Source organism: Zingiber officinale, chromosome 7A (genome assembly GCF_018446385.1).
Source record: "Zingiber officinale cultivar Zhangliang chromosome 7A, Zo_v1.1, whole genome shotgun sequence".
NCBI classification, from domain to species: Eukaryota; Viridiplantae; Streptophyta; class Magnoliopsida; order Zingiberales; family Zingiberaceae; genus Zingiber; species Zingiber officinale.
The window spans coordinates 20,374,465-20,394,516 of record NC_055998.1 but is presented as its reverse complement, the minus strand read 5'-3'; the positions used below and the strand labels follow the sequence as shown (position 1 = coordinate 20,394,516).

Sequence of the window (20,052 nt, the reverse complement as noted above, 5' to 3'; positions counted from 1 at the left end):
TTGACATGGTTGACCTGACTCGAGTTGACCTGACTCAAGTTGTATTTTGATGTTTGACTTAGGAAGATTGTTGGTGCAACCTTAGGTCAAGGTTGACCTAGTTGAGTTGTATTTTGATGTTTGACACTCGTGGAAGAGTTGTATTCTTGATATGGGACAAGAATAGATGTTTGGGAGATTATTGGTGCAACCGTAGGTCTAGGTTGACCTGGTTGACCTGATTCGGGAAAGAGTCCAAGTATGGAGACTTGGCAACGGAAAAAGTCCAAGCAGGGAACTTGGCACTGGAAAAGTCCAAGCAGGGAGCTTGGCACGCGAAAAGTCCAAGTGTGGAGACTTGGCACGGGAAAAGTCCAAGTATGGAGACTTGGCACTGGAAAAGTCCAAGTATGGAGACTTGGCACGGAGAAGTCCAAGCAGGGAGCTTGACATGAGGGAAAGTCCAAACTGGGATGTTAGGCAGGTGGAAAGTCCAGTGAGTGAAGCCGAGCAGTGGGAAAGTCCTAACTAGGATGTTAGGCGGAAGGAAAGTCCCGTGAGTGAAGCCGAGCGGTGGGAAAGTTCTAACTGGGATGTTAGGCGGTTGGAAAGTCCTGGTGAGTGACTTGACTGAGAAAGTCCTAACGGGATGTTAGGCGGTGTCCTGGTGAGTGAAGCCGGTGAAAGTCCGGGTGAGTGAAGCCGAGCAGGGAAAATCCAGATGGATCGGGGATGATCGGACATCCGGTGTTGAGAAAGTCCAAGTAGGTCAAAGGATTGACCGGACACTTGGCGAATTCTAGCAGTCAAGGGTGACCAGATGCTAGGAATGAAGTACCAACAGTCGAGGTTGACCGAATGTTGGTTTGGAAGGCTTGGGACTTGGTTTGGGCAAAACCAAGTCACTAGTTATCTGATCGATGCGGTGACCGATCGGTGTATCGATCGGTATCGATCGGTGCAGACCGATCGGTGTGCTCTTGATCGGTATCGATCGATCTGCACCGATCGGAAGGTGATCGATGGCCGCGAGAAGGCGCTGATCGGTGCGTGGACCGATCAGAGCTTCTGATCGGTCGTGGCGACCGATCGAGACGATGTCGCGGAAGGAAGAGCTTCAAAGCCAGAGTTGGGATCGGTCGTGGACCGATCGGTGATCGGTCCACGATCGATCGCATGAATGTTTACGTGCGATCGGGGGGACCGATCATGATCGATGCAGACCGATCAGCTGATCGGTCAGACCGATCGAGTTCTAGCTTGCAATGCAGCGGCTAGTTTCTTCGCTTTCTTCTTCGCAGGTATAAAGGAGACGAGGGCATCTTCGGTGCTCGCTCTCTTCTCTTACAGAGCTGCTGTTCTGGTACTTGAGCTTTGTTGAGCTCTTCTTCGCAAGCTTCGTGTGAGCTTCTTCCTGTTGCGCTGCTGCTGTGGTTGGCGTCTAAGAAGCTGTTGCTTCTTCAACAGTCGACAAGAAGGCAAGGGTTGTTTACATTTGCTGTGTATTTACTTCTTGCTTCTCTTGTATTTGTACTCCTTATCTTGCTGTTGCAAGAAGTAGTTGTGGTGAGGTTTCTCCACCCATAAGGAGCTCATATTTAGCCGGTTCTCCGGGGACTCATCCACCGACGGATTGGTAGGCTTCGTCCACCTTACGGACACGCCGAGGAGTAGGAGTTCATCTCCGAACCTCGTTACATCGGTTTGTTTTTTCTTCTCCTTAGTTTCTTCCTTGTATTTCCGCTGCGACTAACCCTAACTGTAGGAAGAACGCGAGAATTTGGGGCGGCTATTCACACCCCCCCTCTCTAGCCGAGTACGAACGATCCCAACAAGTGGTATCAGAGCGAGGCCGCTCTTTGACGGATCAACACCCGGGGGAGCACGGGCTAGAGATGGATCTCTATGGAGAAGATGTCACGATTCAACCCTTCTACGAGTCTCACGACAACTTCACATATTGGAAGGTAAGGATGATGTATTTTCTTAGGACTAATATGTTAAATTGGTTTTGTGTACAAGAAGGGTTTTCCCCTCCGATGGATGAGGAAGGAAAACCTATCAAGAAGAAGGAGTGGACGGAAGAGCAAATCCGACAATCTGAAATCAATGACGAGGTAACAAAAATTATTGAATTTGCTTTACCTAATAATGTTTTGTGCAAGATAGATAGGTACAACAACGCCAAGGAATTGTGGAACAATTTGGCAAAATTCCATGAAGAGGAGCCTAGTGAGCCAAGTAGCTCACATCATGGAGGAAGCGAATTGGGAGTTGAGGGCTACTCAACATCCAAGGAAGAAGAGGAGGAGAGCTCTTGTTCAAGATCGGAGCAAGAAGAGGCATCTACCTCCGGAAGAGATGAAGAAGAAAGTTCATCTACATCCACAACCCTAGGTAACTCAAACACTGTGATTTCAAGCAAATTACACATAATGTGTTTTGAGTGTAGGAAGTTTGGGCACTACAAGAGTAAGTGTCCAAAGATGGTTAGAAAGACTCCACCGGCACCAAAGGTCAAGGAAGTCGGAGTCCCGACATGCAAGAGCAAGAAGCACGTGGTGTGCTTCCAATGCAAGCAACGGGGACACTATAGGAGTCAATGTCCAAGGGGGAGGCAACCTCACAAGGACAAGAGGCCAAACACATGTAAAGGGGGAGCTAAGGCAAACCCTAAGGTAACATTTAAAGCTCATTCTTGCAATTCTAGTAGGATGCATGCTAGTAGTCTTATTGCCATTGTCAATAATGATAAGCATGTTAACACTAGAAATCGATACATGTGCTAGGAGCCAAGCATGTTAGCCTAGATAAGAACAATTCTAGAAATGCTAACCCTAGAATTAACTCATCTAAGGCTAAGGAAAATCTAGATAGAAATCCCAAATCATCTAGACACATGCCTAGGAATACCTCAAAGAAAAATGATAAATCAAAACTTGAGGTATTAGAGAAAGAAAATCAAGTCTTGAGGTCAAGACTTGACTCTCTAGAAAAGGCTCTTAAGGATTTAACTCTAGGGTCTAGGGGTCAAAAACCCAAGTCCAAGGACAAGAAAGGTTTGGGTCACAAACCTAAGTCCCAATTGGTCAAGCCCACTTATCATAATGTTCATTCGATTATGGAACAAAACCTAGGGCTAGGAAGACCATTACCAAGGTCACAAGGGGAGTCACCCCTATAGTTGACCTTGATGAGACCCAAATGACCAAGGCTTTAAAGCCTAAGAGGGTCATTAGGAGGGTTGCTAGGGAAGTTATCCCTAGTGAATATTTAGTGAACCCAATGAGCTCTAATAGGTATTGGGTTCCTAGGAGCATCTTCTCTACCCCATAGATGGGTTAGAGAGTGTCAACTCCGATTAGAAGGGTAGTTAACCCAACTTTGAGGAAATTGACACTCAAGGAGCATTTTCAAGGTTTTGAGAACTTTTGAAAATGAAATGGAATTATCATTTACTCCTTTGAAGAGTTAAATGTGCCTAAAGATTGGAAATTTCATTTGTAATCTCAATTGGCACAATTTGGAAAAATCTAGAGAACTCTCGAGGAAAAATGAAACATGCCAAGTTTTGAGGATAAATTTGATCTTTAAGTGGCATGAATTAATCTAGAGTTCAAGAAGTGTCAAAATTAGGATTTTGGCATTTTGGGGCAATCTAGGATTAAATTTGAAGTTAGCCAAGTGGTTAAGGATACTTAGATAGGTAATCTAGGTATATTTATTTATGCTAAATCTTGCCATGATTGTTTGCCCTCACATGTCATGACATCATGTTTAGTTTTATTATCATTTGAAATGTCATGATAATGCTTAGGCTAGTTTTTATGTCATGTTTATTTAAGTTTCAAACTTTATGCCATGACATCATGATATTGGCACATGTTTTCATTTATGATACCATTTTATGCCATGTCATCATCTCTTGCATTAATAATCAATTGAATTGATTTAAGGATGAAAAACATATTTTGATATTGAGATCAAATTTGTGTTTAGAAAATGCATGAGACCTTAGTCTAAGATACCTAAACCCATATCTCACATCAAAATTGTCATGGATGTGTTTGATACACTTTAGATGTGTGTGAGATATTAGGATCATGAATTAGGATCAAGGTGCATAGTTCTTGTACCTAGATGAGCCTAATTCAAGAAATGGAGGATCATAGGGAAAGCTTGTGTACAAGTCATGTACATTTAGCCCTAAGATTATGGTCCTAAATTAAAAGGTTTAAAACCATTTTGAAATTGATTTGGAAAACCTTGATGAAGTCATCTTAGTGATTGCATTCATCATTGAACATTGTGATACAAAGTTGAGTTAAACTTGAACTATTTCAAGGTTTTTGAACTTTATATCAAAATTGAAAAATGGAAGTTATTTTCATAGAAAACTATTTTTCCATGATAGTATATGTTATGAGGAATGTATCCTCAAAATTTCACAATTTTTTGAATTTTCTGAAATTTTCTAGGAGTTTCTGAATTTCGGGAAGGAAATTTCAGAAATCTCCTGTCAGAGTCTGGATCGGTCTGGGGACCGATCCAGGGAAGTCCTGATCGGTCTGCAGACCGATCCAGTAAGATCCAGAGAGCTTGGTGCGATCTGGTGAAGGCCTGATCGGTCTGGTGACCGATCAGTGACGATCCAGTGCGATCAATGAAGCATGGATCGGTCTGGGGACCGATCCAGGGGGTTTTTGATCGGTCTTAGGACCGATCAGTGCGTGCCAGTTTCTGATTTTCAGCAGGTGTCTGAAATTTCAGTTTTTGGGAGTTGAGTTTCGGGTTTCTAAAGGTTTGAAACTCTCCAAGACATTGTTGGTGCAATGGTCAAGGGGGAGTTGACCTTTAGGGGGAGTTTTTACCTAATTGTCAAGGGGAGTTGACTCTTAGGGGGAGTTTTTACTCCTTAAGACTTTTGAGGATTAGTGACATAGGATTGTCACTAAGTTGATTGTTGAGTTTAGTATCAAGGGGGAAATTAAGAGTTTCAATGAAAGGTATGAGACTTTCATTAGGAGGAAACTCTTGACCTTGATTCTCTCTTTTTGATGTGTGTCAAAAAGGGGGAGAGTGTTGGAGAATGGGAGAATGTTCTAGATAATGTTCAAGGAAGAACATTAACTTGATTATGGTTTTGTCAAACATCAAAAAGGGGGAGATTGTTGGTGCAACCTTAGGTCAAGGTTGACCTGGTTGACCTGACTCGAGTTGACCTGACTCAAGTTGTATTTTGATGTTTGACTTAGGAAGATTGTTGGTGCAACCTTAGGTCAAGGTTGACCTAGTTGAGTTGTATTTTGATGTTTGACACTCGTGGAAGAGTTGTATTCTTGATATGGGACAAGAATAGATGTTTGGGAGATTATTGGTACAACCGTAGGTCTAGGTTGACCTGGTTGACCTGATTCGGGAAAGAGTCCAAGTATGGAGACTTGGCAACGGAAAAAGTCCAAGCAGGGAACTTGGCACTGGAAAAGTCCAAGCAGGGAGCTTGGCACGCGAAAAGTCCAAGTGTGGAGACTTGGCACGGGAAAAGTCTAAGTATGGAGACTTGGCACTGGAAAAGTCCAAGTATGGAGACTTGGCACGGAGAAGTCCAAGCAGGGAGCTTGACACGAGGGAAAGTCCTAACTGGGATGTTAGGCAGGTGGAAAGTCCTGGTGAGTGAAGCCAGGCAGTGGGAAAGTCCTAACTAGGATGTTAGGCAGTGTGGAAAGTCCTGGTGAGTGAAGCCAGGCAGTGGGAAAGTTCTAACTGGGATGTTAGGCAGTTGGAAAGTCCTGGTGAGTGAAGCCAGGCAGTGAGAAAGTCCTAACTGGGATGTTAGGCAGTGTGGAAATCCTGGTGAGTGAAGCCAGGTGAAAGTCCGGGTGAGTGAAGCCAGGCAAGGGAAAATCCAGATGGATCAGGGATGATCGGACATCTGGTGTTGAGGAAAGTCCAAGTAGGTCAAAGGGATTGACCGGACACTTGGCAGGGAATTCTAGCAGGTCGAGGGAGTGACCAGATGCTAGGAATGAAGTACCAACAGGTCGAGGTTGACCGAATGTTGGTTTGGAAGGCTTGGGACTTGGTTTGGGCAAAAACCAAGTCACTAGTTATCTGATCGATCTGGTGACCGATCAGTAACCGATCAGTGTGCTACTGATCGGTATCTGATCGGTCTGCAGACCGATCAGAAGGTGATCAGTAGCCGCGAGAAAGACGCCTGATCGGTCTGTGGACCGATCAGGAGCTTCCCTGATCGGTCGTGGCGACCGATCAGGAGACGATGTCGCGGAAGGAAGAGCTTCAAAGCCAAGAGTTGGGATCGGTCTGTGGACCGATCCAGCTGTGGCCTGATCGGTCCACAGACCGATCAGAGTACGCACAGAAGGTTCTGTGCACTGACTGATCGGTCCGTAGACCGATCAGGGTTCTAGCCGTTGCGACGCAACGGCTAGTTTCTTCGCTGTCTTCTTCGCAGGTATAAAGGGGTCGAGGGCTGCTGCTGCGCGACAACTTCTTCCTCTTCTCTTCTGCTACAGAGCTGCTGTTCTGGTGCTTGAGCTTTGTTGAGCTCTTCTTCGCAAGCTTCGCGTGAGCTTCTCGACTGGGATATCCTGCTGTTGTTGGTGTTCAACAGTCGACAAGAAGGCAAGGGTTGTTTACATTTGCTGTGTATTTACTTCTTGCTTCTCTTGTATTTGTACTCCTTATCTTGCTGTTGCAAGAAGTAGTTGTGGCGAGGTTTCTCCACCCATAAGGAGCTCATATTTAGCCGGTTCTCCAGGGACTCATCCACCGACGGATTGGTAGGCTTTGTCCACCTTACGGACACGCCGAGGAGTAGGAGTTCATCTCCGAACCTCGTTACATCGGTTTGTTTTTTTTCTTCTCCTTAGTTTCTTCCTTGTATTTCCGCTACGACTAACCCTAACTGTAGGAAGAACGCGAGAATTTGGGGCGGCTATTCACACCCCCCCTCTCTAGCCGAGTACGAACGATCCCAACATATCATAGTTTCACATCGCCTAACTGGAGCATTTATTGGTCGTCTAAATACGTGTCCGTACCATCTTAAACGTGTCTCTCTGAGTTTTTCCTCAATAGATGCAACTCCTACTTTCTCTCTAATGCTCTCATTTCTTATTTTGTCCATCCTCGTATGTCCACACATCCACCTTAACATCCTTATCTCTGCAACTCTCATCTTCTGCTCATGTGCTCGAGTCATAGCCCAACATTCAGCTCCATATAACATAGCAGGTCTAACTGCAGTTTTATAGAACTTACCTTTAAGTTTAAGAGGTACTTTACGGTCACATAAAACACTCGACGCTCCCCTCCATTTCACCCATCCTGCTTGTATTCTATGTAAGACATCTCTCTCAATCCCTCCATCATTTTGTAAAAATGATCCTAAATATTTAAATCTCTCGGTTCCAGGCAACTCGTCCTCTCCTATCTTAACAATTATTTCATTACTTCTAATATTGCTAAACTTAAATTCCATATATTCCGTCTTTAATCTACTAAGCTTAAAACCTTTCCCTTCTAGTATTTCCCTCCAAAATTCTAGCTTAGTATTTACTCCTTCACGTGTCTCATCTACCAAAATAATATCATCTGCAAACAACATGCACCACGATACTGTGTCTTGAATGTGTGCAGTGAGTTCGTCCATAATTAATGTAAAAAGATAGGGACTTAAAGCTGATCCTTGATGCCTATCTTTATTGGAAATGCTTCAGTTACTCCGCCTGAAGTCTTTACTCTGGTCGTTACATCCTTATACATATCCTTAATTAGTTCAATATATGTTACACTAACACCTCTCTTTTCTAAAATTCTCTATATAATTTCTCTTGGGACTCTATCATATGCCTTTTCTAAGTCAATGAATATCATGTGTAGATCTTGTTTTTGCTCCCGATATTTTTCAATTAATTATCTGAAAAGATGTATAGTTTCTATTGTCGACCTTTAAGGCATGAATCCAAATTGATTTTATGTCACTATGGTTTCCTTCCTTAATTTTTTTTCTATTACTTTTTCCCAATGTTTCATAGTATGACTCATTAGTTTAATACCCCTATAGTTTGCGCAATTTTGTACGTCTCCCTTATTCTTATATAAGGGAACTACAGTACTTATCCTCCATTGATCAGGCATTTTTTTCGTTTTCAATATCATGTTAAATAATTTTGTAAGTCATTCAATACCTTGTTTCCCTAAGCACTTCCATACCTCTATCGGAATATCATCTGGTCCAACGGCTTTTCCATTGTGCATCTCATTTAAAGCTTGTTTTACTTCTGAAGTTTGAATTCTACGATAAAAATTAAAATTTCGATGCTCATTTGACCTAATTAAATTACCTAAGTTAAGTTGGTCTCCTAAACCTTAATTAAAAAGTTGATGAAAATACCTCTTCCACCGCTCTTTTATTTCTCCATCGCTTACTAATACCCTATTACATTCATCTTTAATACATTTTATTTGGCTAAGATCTCTTGTTTTTCTTTCTCTCACTTTAGCTATTCTATAGATGTCTTTTTCCCCTTCTTTTATATCCAATTTTTGATATAACCGTTCAAAAGTTTCATTTTTTGCTTCACTCACTACTTTCTTAGCTTCTTTCTTGGCTATTGTATATTTTTTTAAATTTTCCTCGTTCTTACAAATATATAATTCCTTATAAGCTATTCGTTTTTCCTTCACTTTCTCTTGTACTTTCTCATTCCACCACCAAGATTCTTTACTTAGCAGTGCATGCCCCTTTGACTCACCGAGGACATTCTTAGCTACTATTTTCAACTTTGATACCATCTTATCCCATGTTGTATTAGAGTCATCATATATTTCACTTAATACTTGTACTTCTACCTTCTCTTTAAATATATGCAGTAGCTTTTCACCATGGTCTTGAGCAAGACACAAAAAATAAGCAGTAGCTTTTCACCTCCGTTCCCCTCCTGCTTTGTCGTGCAACTCTTGTTTGGCAGAGTACCCGTGATAACAGTTGAGTACCACTCAGTTTGCCATGACCACCAGTGTTTGGTGGGAATCAAGATTAACCGTTGTATCCTGGGAAACAGACGACCCAAGTGAACCTCGAAGCATAACCAGAGGTGGAGCGAATCTGTTTCAAAGAAACTACGACCATCTAAGGCCTTAGTCCATTTGCCGGCTTGGCCTCTCTATCCGGCCTGCTACTTGCTCACTCGGTCGCCCGCTCGATCGCTCAGCTTCTCTGCTCGACTGGCCACTTGCCTGCTTCACTCGTCTCGACGCATGCTTGCCCGATTGCTCGATTTTTGCCCGGTCGATCGAATACTCGACCAACCGCTCGATTTTTTTACTTGGTCGGCCGAACACTCGCTCAGCCGCTTGCTCGATCACCCACTCGACCTCTCTGCCTGACTGACCGCTCACTCACTTGGTCGCTCGCTGGACCTCTCTGCCTGGTTGATTGCTCGCTCGGTTGCTCGACTTCTCTACCCGTCCGACTGCCCGTTCGCTCATTCAGTTGACCTCTTCCTCCGCTCTGCTACATGCCCGTCCAACCGTTCGCTCGCTCTGTCGCTTAGCTTGATCTACTATACAGCGAGGTCAGCTATACTACCCGCTCGACCTCTCTGTCTGTTCGACCAATCTGCACTCAGCACTTGGAAGAAACCAACTCCCATTATCAGCTTGAGATTATTAACTCAGATCATTTCAACAAATAAGTTGAATTTAATTTTATTTATTTAAATTCAACTAATTCCTTAGAATTTCTGGGAGATTATTTCTCCAACCGTTATCAACAATAATTTTCAAACAAACATGTCCTAAGAGTTCTTGCCCTTTGAATTTTTTTTTGGTTGACACCGAATATACAACTTACTCCCACTAATCCTAGAATAACCGGTCCGACTTCAAAAAAAAAGTTTTCCAACCATCACTAGAATAAATTAAAAAAGACTTAGAGCTGTCGATTCATCAATTCAATATTTTTAAATCAACCATCCATTTAAAAAAATCATTGCTTCTGAGCTGTAGGTACCAATGCCATTCTTCTCCAAATAGCTTCATCTCTATATAAACATGTTATTCTAACGAAATTCTCCATGGTTGAGGTTAACTTCACTATGCATTACTACATTCATTACTGATCAAACTTTTATTGCATTGAAGCATTTTTAGGACTAACATTGAAAGGGTAAAGAAACTATTAACCTCAGTTGTTCAACCAAGAACGAAGAGAGATGATCTTGTCGAACATGCATAAAATGATCTTTCTCTTGATTCTTTGTCCTTCATTGATAACTTTCTCCTCAAAAATTTGACATGACTACTGACCCTTTGGAGCCGGGAACTTATCACATGTTCTCAGTGAGTTCCTCAGATAATCGAATCCCCAGAGCTGCACCTTGTAATAGACTCTCAGCCGAATATATATAGGAGGTTAGGGCCACCGTCGAACATCCTTGGATATGACTTCTAACAATTTATACTGTATTTTCTACAAACTTGTATAAGTTACTAACTGAAATACAAAGCAAACCCTCATCAAACAAATATATAAATTTAGAGACTACAAAAATTGAATGTAGTGAAAACACTAGGCAACAAAAAATTTCAATCAGAGTGGTGGACTGTCTCTCTATATTATCATCTGAGGCCTTTTTACTGATTCCATTATGGAAGACCATGCTTTTCTATTGATTTATCACATACATGAAAAATCAAATAGGGTTGTTGTATCACGAACTAACTATATGGATGTGAGAATGTCGGCTAGAAACTGGTAGGTCACTATTAGACAGCTTGATGGAAGCAAAGAAGCATGAAAGCCTCCTCATCACTGGCAAGGTTTGGTTAATCTGATCCGATGAGATGCTGTTTTGGTTGCAACCATCCACAGAGGTTTCATACCCTTCTAGATCAGCCTCAGTTATCAAAATTTCATCATCAGAAAAACAAGAAGTATTGCTCTCATCCAAAGCATCCACAAAGGTCTCGCACCCTTCTAAATCTGTGTCAGTTATCAAAATCCCATCTTCCTCAAAAGGACATAAGGTGGTGTCCTCATATACATCCAGAAACTTTTCATACCCCTCTAGGTCTTCCTCAGTTATCAAGTATTCTTCTTTGAGGGGACTACGTGGTGAGTCCATCAGACTGATAGTTCCAACATCTGCAGTGTGTAAATGCTTAGGCTTTGGGCTTCGGATCGCAGGGAACTCCAGCTTGTTCTTGTTATAAGCTTCAACAGCCTGGTAAATTGTTATGAACAACACAAGTGGACAAGAAATCAATTAAATTGATACATTGCACATCAAGATATAGGAACTAAAAATTATGGAGCGTGAACTCTCCAAAAACATGTTGTAAAGTAGAAATCATTCATGCACTGATCATATACCATTTTGATATTTAATACATCATAAAAAACAATAAATTTAGTTATGCAAAAAATTGAAACTAATTTCATACCTGCCACTGAGAAGGAGCCAACAAGACACGAGGCCTTCTAGAGCGCACATATTCAAGAGCAGCCATGGGTGTCATATTCTTATATTCAATCTGCAAAGTTACAGTAAAGAATTTATCGCATTTTCACATATTATAACAAGTAAACTAGTTATGTTGATTCACAAGCCAGATACTTGATATGTATAAAAGATAGGCCATACGCCTTAAATTTAATTACCAGATAGCAGAGGACAATGGTGGCACTACGCCCCCTTCCTGCCTTGCAGTGAACATATGTAGTTCTCCCGTGAGATGCATTCCCTGAAAAATACAAGTCACTAATATGATTTTTCAATGGAGAGAAGAAATGGAACCATGATAGCAAGCAGTGATCAATGTTTCCAAAACCAGACTTGATAGGTTGATAGGGATTAGTTTAATTGTTGACTTTGGATTGTTCAAGCTAGTTGGTATAGCAAGACCCAGGAACTGAGAAACTAAAACTAGTTCTAAAAACAATGTGACCTAGCTTTATAACAGAGCATGTTATAAAGCAATCTGCCCTGGCTTAATAGCAGTATGTTAACCTTATCATTCCAACTCAAACCTTAACCATATTAAGGAAGTGATTGCTTTTCTCAATAGGAGATATTAGTGTACTAGAAAATAACACAAATAAATTGTTGAAACTTGCTATTCAATGTTTTCCTCTGAAGATATTATAAATAAACCACAAAACACAAAACAGATATTCCACGACTAAAAAAACATTGAGCATGGATGTGCCTAATATGCTCTAGGAAGTTTTTGTGATTCCGCATGATGTTTGGACAAGGAAGAAAATCTCTTCTTTGATGTAAGCAACCAATCCTCATAAACAAGAGACCATTACACTAGTCAGATATATTTTGCATTAAAACATTTACGTTGTCCTTACTATACAAATAGGTATTAATAAAAGAAAAAACTTACTATGGATGAAATCAACGGCTCGGCATATATCAACTGGTGTAGGAGCAAAAAGGTAGTCTCTTGTAGGAATCACCAGGTGATCGATTCCATGAACCTGGATGGCAGGGACAAAGTCAATTCCAAAGAAATGAAGAGAAAAAAAAAATGCTCTATTAGAACCAAGGCCTAAATAGCTAATTCTTAAATTCTGCTGCAACATACAATTATACAATAACCTCGTCAGTTCAGTTGTGTCTGAATGATAAAATCGTAAGTGCACCAGAAAAAAAAGATATAAGGGAAACAGAAATTGTTTATATAAGAGTAAGCTCGAAAAGTATTTAATATCAAACATAAATTGTAATTATACTAAGTGCATATCCAGACAGTACCTTGTATATGTTTGAAGGAACCAAAGTCTCATATGGTTCGTTTAGGGTAATGACTCCTCGAACTCCAAGCTTCTTCAGACGAGGAACATCGTTTGGAAAAGGTACAGCACCCAGCAATAGAAACTGTCACCACAAAGAGCAAATTCACCGAATTTTTAATAAGTTGAGCGTGTTAAAATCTCTAAATATAACACAACCAACATCAAAATCCCAGAAAACAAAGAAAGATCGAGTAGTTTATATCTTTACACCCATGATTTTGTTCGTTCCAAAGATAACATTTCTCTAACACTAATCCTGACTGAAGATTTAGTTTTGTTTCGTTTCCCGTCACTTGAATCATTAAATGAACCCTTGGGACTTTTATCCCGATTGCTCAAAGGGAAAGAAAAAGAAAAAGAAAAAGGATCTACTAGTTGCAGCAAATTGCTTTAAAAAAATGGAAAGTTGAGATAATAAATGGAAAAAACGTACCTGATCGATTTCATCCCACCATCGAAACTCAGCTTGGATCTTGTTTCTAAGGACATTGTAGACAAGTGTAGGATAAAAAAGAATCCGTGCTCCCGCTCCCACAAGAGCTCTCTTGGCCCTAAAACTCACGATCTCGCGGCGGCCACATTCGTCCGTTCTTCCCTCACCTAACTCCGTAATTCCCATAATCATAATCCCTTGTAACAAATCACTAATCCTAGTCGATTCCGCTTTGCAGCCGCTTAATCACAGCACTAATCCTCCTCAAAACACTCGACAAACTCTAATCATTCGAATCGAACGCCGATCGAAGGAAGGCCTCTTTTGGGACGCCAAGGAGGAAAGAGAAGAGCATTAGATGCAGCCAAATCAACCGATTCAGACGAAAGGTACCTCGATCGGGAGCTGCGAGGATGGCGAAAACGATTTCGGTGGGCCGGAATCCACCAACTCGGCAGGCAAACTTCCACACGGCGTCCAATCTATTGCTCCACGCGGTGAGACAGGTATCCGACGAGAAAGCAGGAGGCGTAAGCACAGTTGCCAATGGGAGAGACGCGCATATAAACCCCGTGATCCCGATGGCGGAACACGTCAGCTTTTCCAGAGACCGTGCGTTAGACCAAGACTGACTTCGGACCGTTCAGTTAATAGACGGCCAGGATGATAAAGATTTCGAAAACGTACGAGATTCCTCAAAGACACGAGAACCCCAAAGCTGGAGTTCGTCCGGATCGCATCGAGCCGTTGCTTTTTCATCCTGCGGTGAAAAGCGTACGGAGGCTTCGAGATCATCGAGTCGGGCCCTACACGTGGGAAAAAAGTGAAAGCGGTGGAATTCCCACGTCATCGTTCGGGCAGGAAGTGGCCCCACTTTTATCCGACGTCAGCATTGTTTTCTCCGCCGTACCACTTTTTTTTTTCAGGAAATAACTTTATTTCTTCTTTATTCAGATTGTTCGTAAATAGTAAATTTGTCTATGATCATTAATTTAAACTTATTTATTAATTTAATAAAATATTAAATTTATTTGTTTAAATCATTTTTGCACATTAAACGCTCTCATCTGAGCGTGTAGATCACGGGTATAAAAAAACCTTTTTAAATGTTATTAATCGGCATTAGGTTTAAACACGCTAGCCGCCCGGCGGCGTTAAAGATTTAAAGTCGGATAGTGATGGCAATAAATGGCAAAAAAAGAAGCAATTAAATACGGCATAGCGGTCGTCAGGACGACTTAAATCGCATTATTTAACTCAAAAAGTACGTTATCTTGAACATGTGCTTTGCTTTAATGGATTGGATTATCAATAATCCAATAGATAATACTTTTCTACGTGTGGTTAAGTAATCACTTTCGATAGAAACAAACTGTAAAAATCTAAAAGTTCAACCAAATGCCATTCGAATGGCTCGTGGACCATCATCTCGCTGACGGCCCACTCGCTTCGAACGATATTTTTGCAATATTTTATATTCCAACGACGTCATTGCTGTTCTGGCTCAAATCGCTGGCTTCTGAGTACAAGTTCTCACTGCAAGTGACTTGGCTCCCAGTCCTACCATGAGAGGCCTTCTCCAGTTCCAAGCAGTATTGAGAAAATTGGACTGGACCAACTGGTCCGACCAGTTGAATCGTAAATCGGCTCTTGATCTAGTCCGGTCCACTATTAAAATAAAAAAAAATAAAAAAATCAATTAAAACCGGTCAAAATCGTTTAAAATCGATCAAAACAGATCAAAATCGGTCAAAATCGCATGTTCAATCAGGATTGAAATATGATTTATATATATTGATGTAGATATAGGTGAAGGGCAAAGAAGAAATTGGGGGGAGGAAGGAGGGCATTTGAGTCTTTTGGTTGGTTAGGGCTTGAGGAGAAAAGAAATTGGGGGGGGGGGGGGGGGGGGTTTTTCTCCCGGCTTCCGCCGCCAACAGGAATGAGGAGGAGGCTTTTCTTCCTCCTTCCCGCGCTTCTCACCGGCGCTGGCACCGGTCGTCAGCCACCACCTCTTCTCCTCTCCCTCTCCTCATCGTGCCGCCATCTTTCCTCTCGACACCAGCCAACCTTTCTCGCGCCTGCTCCCCCGCGTGACGCCGCCGTCGGAGAGACCTGCTACTGCCCTTCTCCTCCTCGGCGGCGCCGATGCCGACTGCCACCTCTTCTCCTCTCCTGTTTCTCCTCGTGACTCTACCACTGGGCTGATTCGCCGCTACTGCTCCTCTCCTCCTTTTCCCCGCGGACTCCGCCTCTCGTCCTCCTTGCGATGCCGCCGCCAACACAACCACTTCGCTGCCTCCCCTCTCACCGGCAACACACGTGCTTGTTCCTCATGCCGACAACCCTCCGACGCTCCACTCCTCCTTGGCGTTTGGAGAGGCTGCTGCCACCCCTAGCCCTTGCGCAGCCGCCACCTCCAGCGGCAACAAGCGGCGGCTGTCGGCCGATCGCACAACCTCCCTCTGCATGCTGATAGCCCAAATGCTGCCTCCATGCTACCTCCCTCTCCCTCGGTCTTCGGTGGCCAAATGCAGCCTCAATCCGGATTCTACGGGTCCCCTAGCACCGAGCTGCCCACCATTATCGTTGTCACTGATTTGATTGTGGTTCGTTCCCGTTGTGGTCCGGCCTTCGTGTCGTTGCCTTGTTCCAACTTTATGTGTTGTTGTATGTCAGCGTGCGACCTACTGTTATCCCGAGCCTGCGTGCCGATCTCGTGTCTCGGCTTGCGTGCCGATCTCGTGTCCCGGCCTACATGCCGATCTCGTGTCCCGGCTTGCGTGCCGATCTCGTGTCCCAACCTGTATGTCGATCTCGTGTCCCGACTTGCGTGCTGATCTCGTGTCCTGGCCTGCGTGCCGATCTCGCTTCCCAGTCCGCGTATCGTCTTCCAGATCCAGGCCGCATTCGGCTCCGTGCCGCTAGACCCAGCTTCACATCTGGCTCCGAGTCATCTGCTCTTCCGAGTCGTGATAACTCGAGTAGCGTCCCATCCGAGGACATCTCCTGGGCCAGGGTACGTTTTCCGTACTCATCCCTCATTTATTTCATTATTATATTATTAGTCTGTTACTCATATGTTCGTTGGATCCGCCTCGAGCCTCGGGGTACCAGGGACCGGGGGACTCGGTCGCTGGCTACAGATAACGTTGACTAGAGAACTTTTGAAGACTTGATCAACACGGAAGTCATCTCAGCACACCCCCCTCCGGGACACCGCGACTTGATCAACATTCTCGCCACCTCACCCAATGGTCCATCCGACTCAAATTCCGGACAAGATAATATATATATATATAATGGTTAAACCATCGGTTCGATCGGTTAAATCTTAAAAATCTCAATTCGATCATCGTACCGGTTCAATGACAGATCCTATTCTCAAAACATTGGTGCCAAGGACTCTTTCACCTGCTTCACGATGTCAGTCATGCTTGGCCTCTGATGGGACGACTGCAAGGTGCATCTCAGTGCGACATCAGAGCACTTCCAGACCGAGTTTATGTCACAGTTCCCTCGCAGCCTGGCATCGACGAATCTTCGATGTCTCCTCTGACAAGTTTCTGCCGCACCATTTGAGCTACATTTGTATTCTCATTCTCTACAGTTCGCATAAGTGGAGGTTGCCCTGTGACCAGCTCCAAGAGAACTACCCCCGAAGCTGTACACATCACTTTTTTCGCTGAGTTTGAAGGCATCATAATACCTGCACAAGTTAGTTCACTAAATGTTCTATTCAAACAAAACCGAAGAAGTGAGAAGAACAATAACATACGTACTCTGGATCAAGGTATCTTGGAGTTCCCACCACTGCTGTGAATATATGGCTGTTTGTCTCACTTTGGAAAACTTGACACCCCAAAATCAGCTATTTTGGCCTCCAGATTCTCGCTCAATAGGATATTTGCCGTCTTGACATCCCTGTGAATCAGTGGCGGCTTGCATCCCTTGTCCAAGTACTTCAGCCCTGTATCTCAATGAAATTTGTAAGTTTAGATGAATTGGGGGAAAGGAGAAAGAAAATTTGAGTATAGCAAACCTTGTGCAGCTTCGCGTACAATCTGGAGACGCTGCCCCCAACTTAAAGTTCTTGTCCTGGCTGTTCTGCCTGTATAATTTTATATGAACCTGTCATCATCTTTTGAAGGAATGAACTTGTTTCGATGTAAAGATGGCATAAAACACAAGGTTGCATGCCTCGCAAATGTTCTAATGGAGTTCCTTGTGGCATATACTCGAGCACAAGTGCTAGATGATCACCATCACTACACTAACCTACCATAGAAACTAAATAACGGAGATGCACCCTTGTCAAGTGTTGGGCCGGAAACAAACAATAGTGGAGAGTAATTTTCAAGCTTAAATGACAAAAATCTAAACAAGAACTTGAGTGGATATGATGGTGAGCGCTATCTAATATCTGAGTTCTGAAACATCATTACATAAAAATCCAAGTAATTTCTATTTAGGAACAATATGCCACATTAAAGCATACAAATACAAACACTTTACCAGAGAAGAATTTCACTACCTCAAGCTTCAAATTGGAACGTGAGCTAGTTAAATTGCCTCAGCAAGGAATTCTTTGGCTCCGTGTGATGCCTATCGGGATTGCATCTTGACTGCAATTTGAGTGTCATCTTCTAAACACCCATGATAGACGATCCCGAATCCTCCTTCACCTAGGATCTTCTTGAAGTTGTTAGTTATGTTCTTCAATTCCATGTATGTAAATCGGCGGTTCTCCAATTGCAATGAATTATGATATTGGCCTTTCCCTTGATTGGAGAAGACTTGATTCTGTGGACTCATGATGGTATTCCTCCATAAACCTTTAAAGTTAAACATGATGATATGATATCAACAAACGCAAGTCACCGAAATTGGTTCGCATGGTATATAATATTTTTTTTCATTATTCTCTGAGATGGACTAGGAGTTCTTCCAAGAAAGCTCACCTTGTGACTTCTTCACTCTCCAAATTATGGCCATCACCACAAGCAGAATTACAACAGGAACTAGACAAAGAACAGCAATCACTGATGTTGCTAGTTTCTTCTTTGATCTTGAAATCACTCCACAAGAAGTTCCACTGTCACAGAGAGATGGATGACCTTCAGTTCTGGCATGAGATGTAAACATTGGCATTCTGTTAGGTTGCAAATATTCTCAGAGAGAAAAGAAACTAAACGATTGAAGAGCTATAAGGTCTTTGAAAAGCAGCAGCATAAAATAGAATCATTGAAGTACTACACATATGCTATGTTTAATAAAAGTATTACAATTTGAAGTTAACATTGAATAAAGCTTTCTCCATGTTTTCACTTAAAGTAGAGTTTAAGTGTACACAAAAAGAATAAGGAAGTTTCGAATAAATAACAAAAATAGAAGTATAAGTAGTGATGGAAGGGTTTAGGACATCATGGTATAGTTTTGTTCACTAACAAAAAGTAGGAACTACAATGTCTAATGAATGAAGGAAAGCTCTTATGCCAAGTTATAAGAAAAAAATAAGATATATAAAGTTGCTTTAATCATAAAGGATTGACTTAATTAGTTATAAGACTCACAACATGAAATTTTGAAATGTATGTCTGTGGAGAGTAAGAAATGAAACAAAAGTTCTCAAAGTCAATTAAGTTGCTAATGTTAGATATTGGAACAATTGGGAATATAAATAACGAAATTCTTATTAGTATTTGTTATATTCAAAATAAACTTTGATACTGTTTGTTCAAAACAATCTTCTAGGTGTAGTCAATTTGCAGATGAAACTGTACTTATTTATCAGAATTTAATCCCAGTAAAAATGAAGCCTGAATTATGATAACAAGTTTTAGAAACTAAGGTTTGATAAAGTAGAAATAACACTCAATGTAGTGTATACAAAAAGGAAAAAGAAAGATGGAGGATGTTATGTTGGAAGAGCAGAAGATTTCTACAAGTTAGAACTTCAGATATCATAACTATATTAGACAACGATAAGAAGATATTATTCAGAATATTACTGCTAGGATGAAGGTTTAAAAGAGGGGCTCATGGAGTCTTGCACAGTCATCATCTATCCCTCAAGCTTAAAGGAAAAAAGAGATAGATGGTGGTATGATGAGTACTCAAATAATTAGGTCACTTACTTTGGTTTTGTTATATTTTGACCAACTATGTTTTATGGGTTAAAGAATTGGCAAGACAAGAAATGACACAAAAGAAATTTGTATAGAATAGCTAACAATGTTCATCTGGATGTGTAAAATTATTGACGGAAGGATCTGAAGTTAAAAGTTTTTAAAAGACACAAACCTTAAAGTAAGAAATCCATTTTGTGACCTTTCAAGTAAAGCAGAAGGAATCGGTCCCTTTAGCTGGTTGCTTGTTAAATCTCTACAAACATTAAGGAAACCATTAAGTTTTCATTTTACATATACTGGAAGCAGAAAAAGAAGAAATTACTGGATATACTTACAGGACTTTGAGGGATGTCAATTCGGCTAGGACAGAAGGAATAGTCCCTGTTAAGTTGTTGTAAGACAAGTCCCTGGAATATCACAAAGCTACCACCCATTACAATGAATCTATCAGTTATTAATGCTGATTTAACTTCAATTAAAGTTAACATAATAGCCGCATTCGGTTAGTGTTATGACATAAGCTACAACTTAAAGTACGATATAATTTGGTACAAAAATCATATATTTGATGCACCTTCTACATGATTGATTTCTTAACAATGTGCATTCTCTTTCTTAAACCAAATCATTTTCAAATTTCTTGTCAACTTACAAGTATTTTATTGTGCCGGTTG

General features: G+C 41.7%; 1 protein-coding gene and 1 long non-coding RNA gene across 3 annotated transcripts; one reads left to right on the top strand and one right to left on the bottom strand.

Moving 5' to 3' along the window:
- Positions 1 to 10,524: 10,524 nt before the first annotated feature.
- Positions 10,525 to 13,796, bottom strand: LOC122001118 (phosphatidylglycerophosphate phosphatase PTPMT2-like). Of its 2 annotated transcripts, XM_042555703.1 has the most exons (7): positions 13,641 to 13,792; positions 13,248 to 13,568; positions 12,774 to 12,896; positions 12,403 to 12,496; positions 11,669 to 11,751; positions 11,452 to 11,541; positions 10,525 to 11,231 (listed from the first exon to the last, which is right to left on the bottom strand). In XM_042555703.1, the coding sequence occupies exons 2-7, from the start codon at positions 13,437 to 13,439 to the stop codon at positions 10,719 to 10,721; spliced, it is 1,095 nt and encodes a 364-aa protein (XP_042411637.1). In that variant the 5' UTR covers positions 13,440 to 13,568; positions 13,641 to 13,792; the 3' UTR covers positions 10,525 to 10,718. The 2 variants fall into 2 exon arrangements, with proteins under 2 accessions (XP_042411637.1, XP_042411636.1); XM_042555702.1 differs by having other exon boundaries at positions 13,248 to 13,796.
- A 1,359-nt stretch (positions 13,797 to 15,155) lies between these two features.
- On the top strand, positions 15,156 to 17,400 carry LOC122001120. The gene is made up of 2 exons (XR_006117279.1): positions 15,156 to 16,266; positions 16,365 to 17,400. It is a non-coding gene; the product is annotated as an uncharacterized LOC122001120 (long non-coding RNA).
- Positions 17,401 to 20,052: the final 2,652 nt, after the last annotated feature.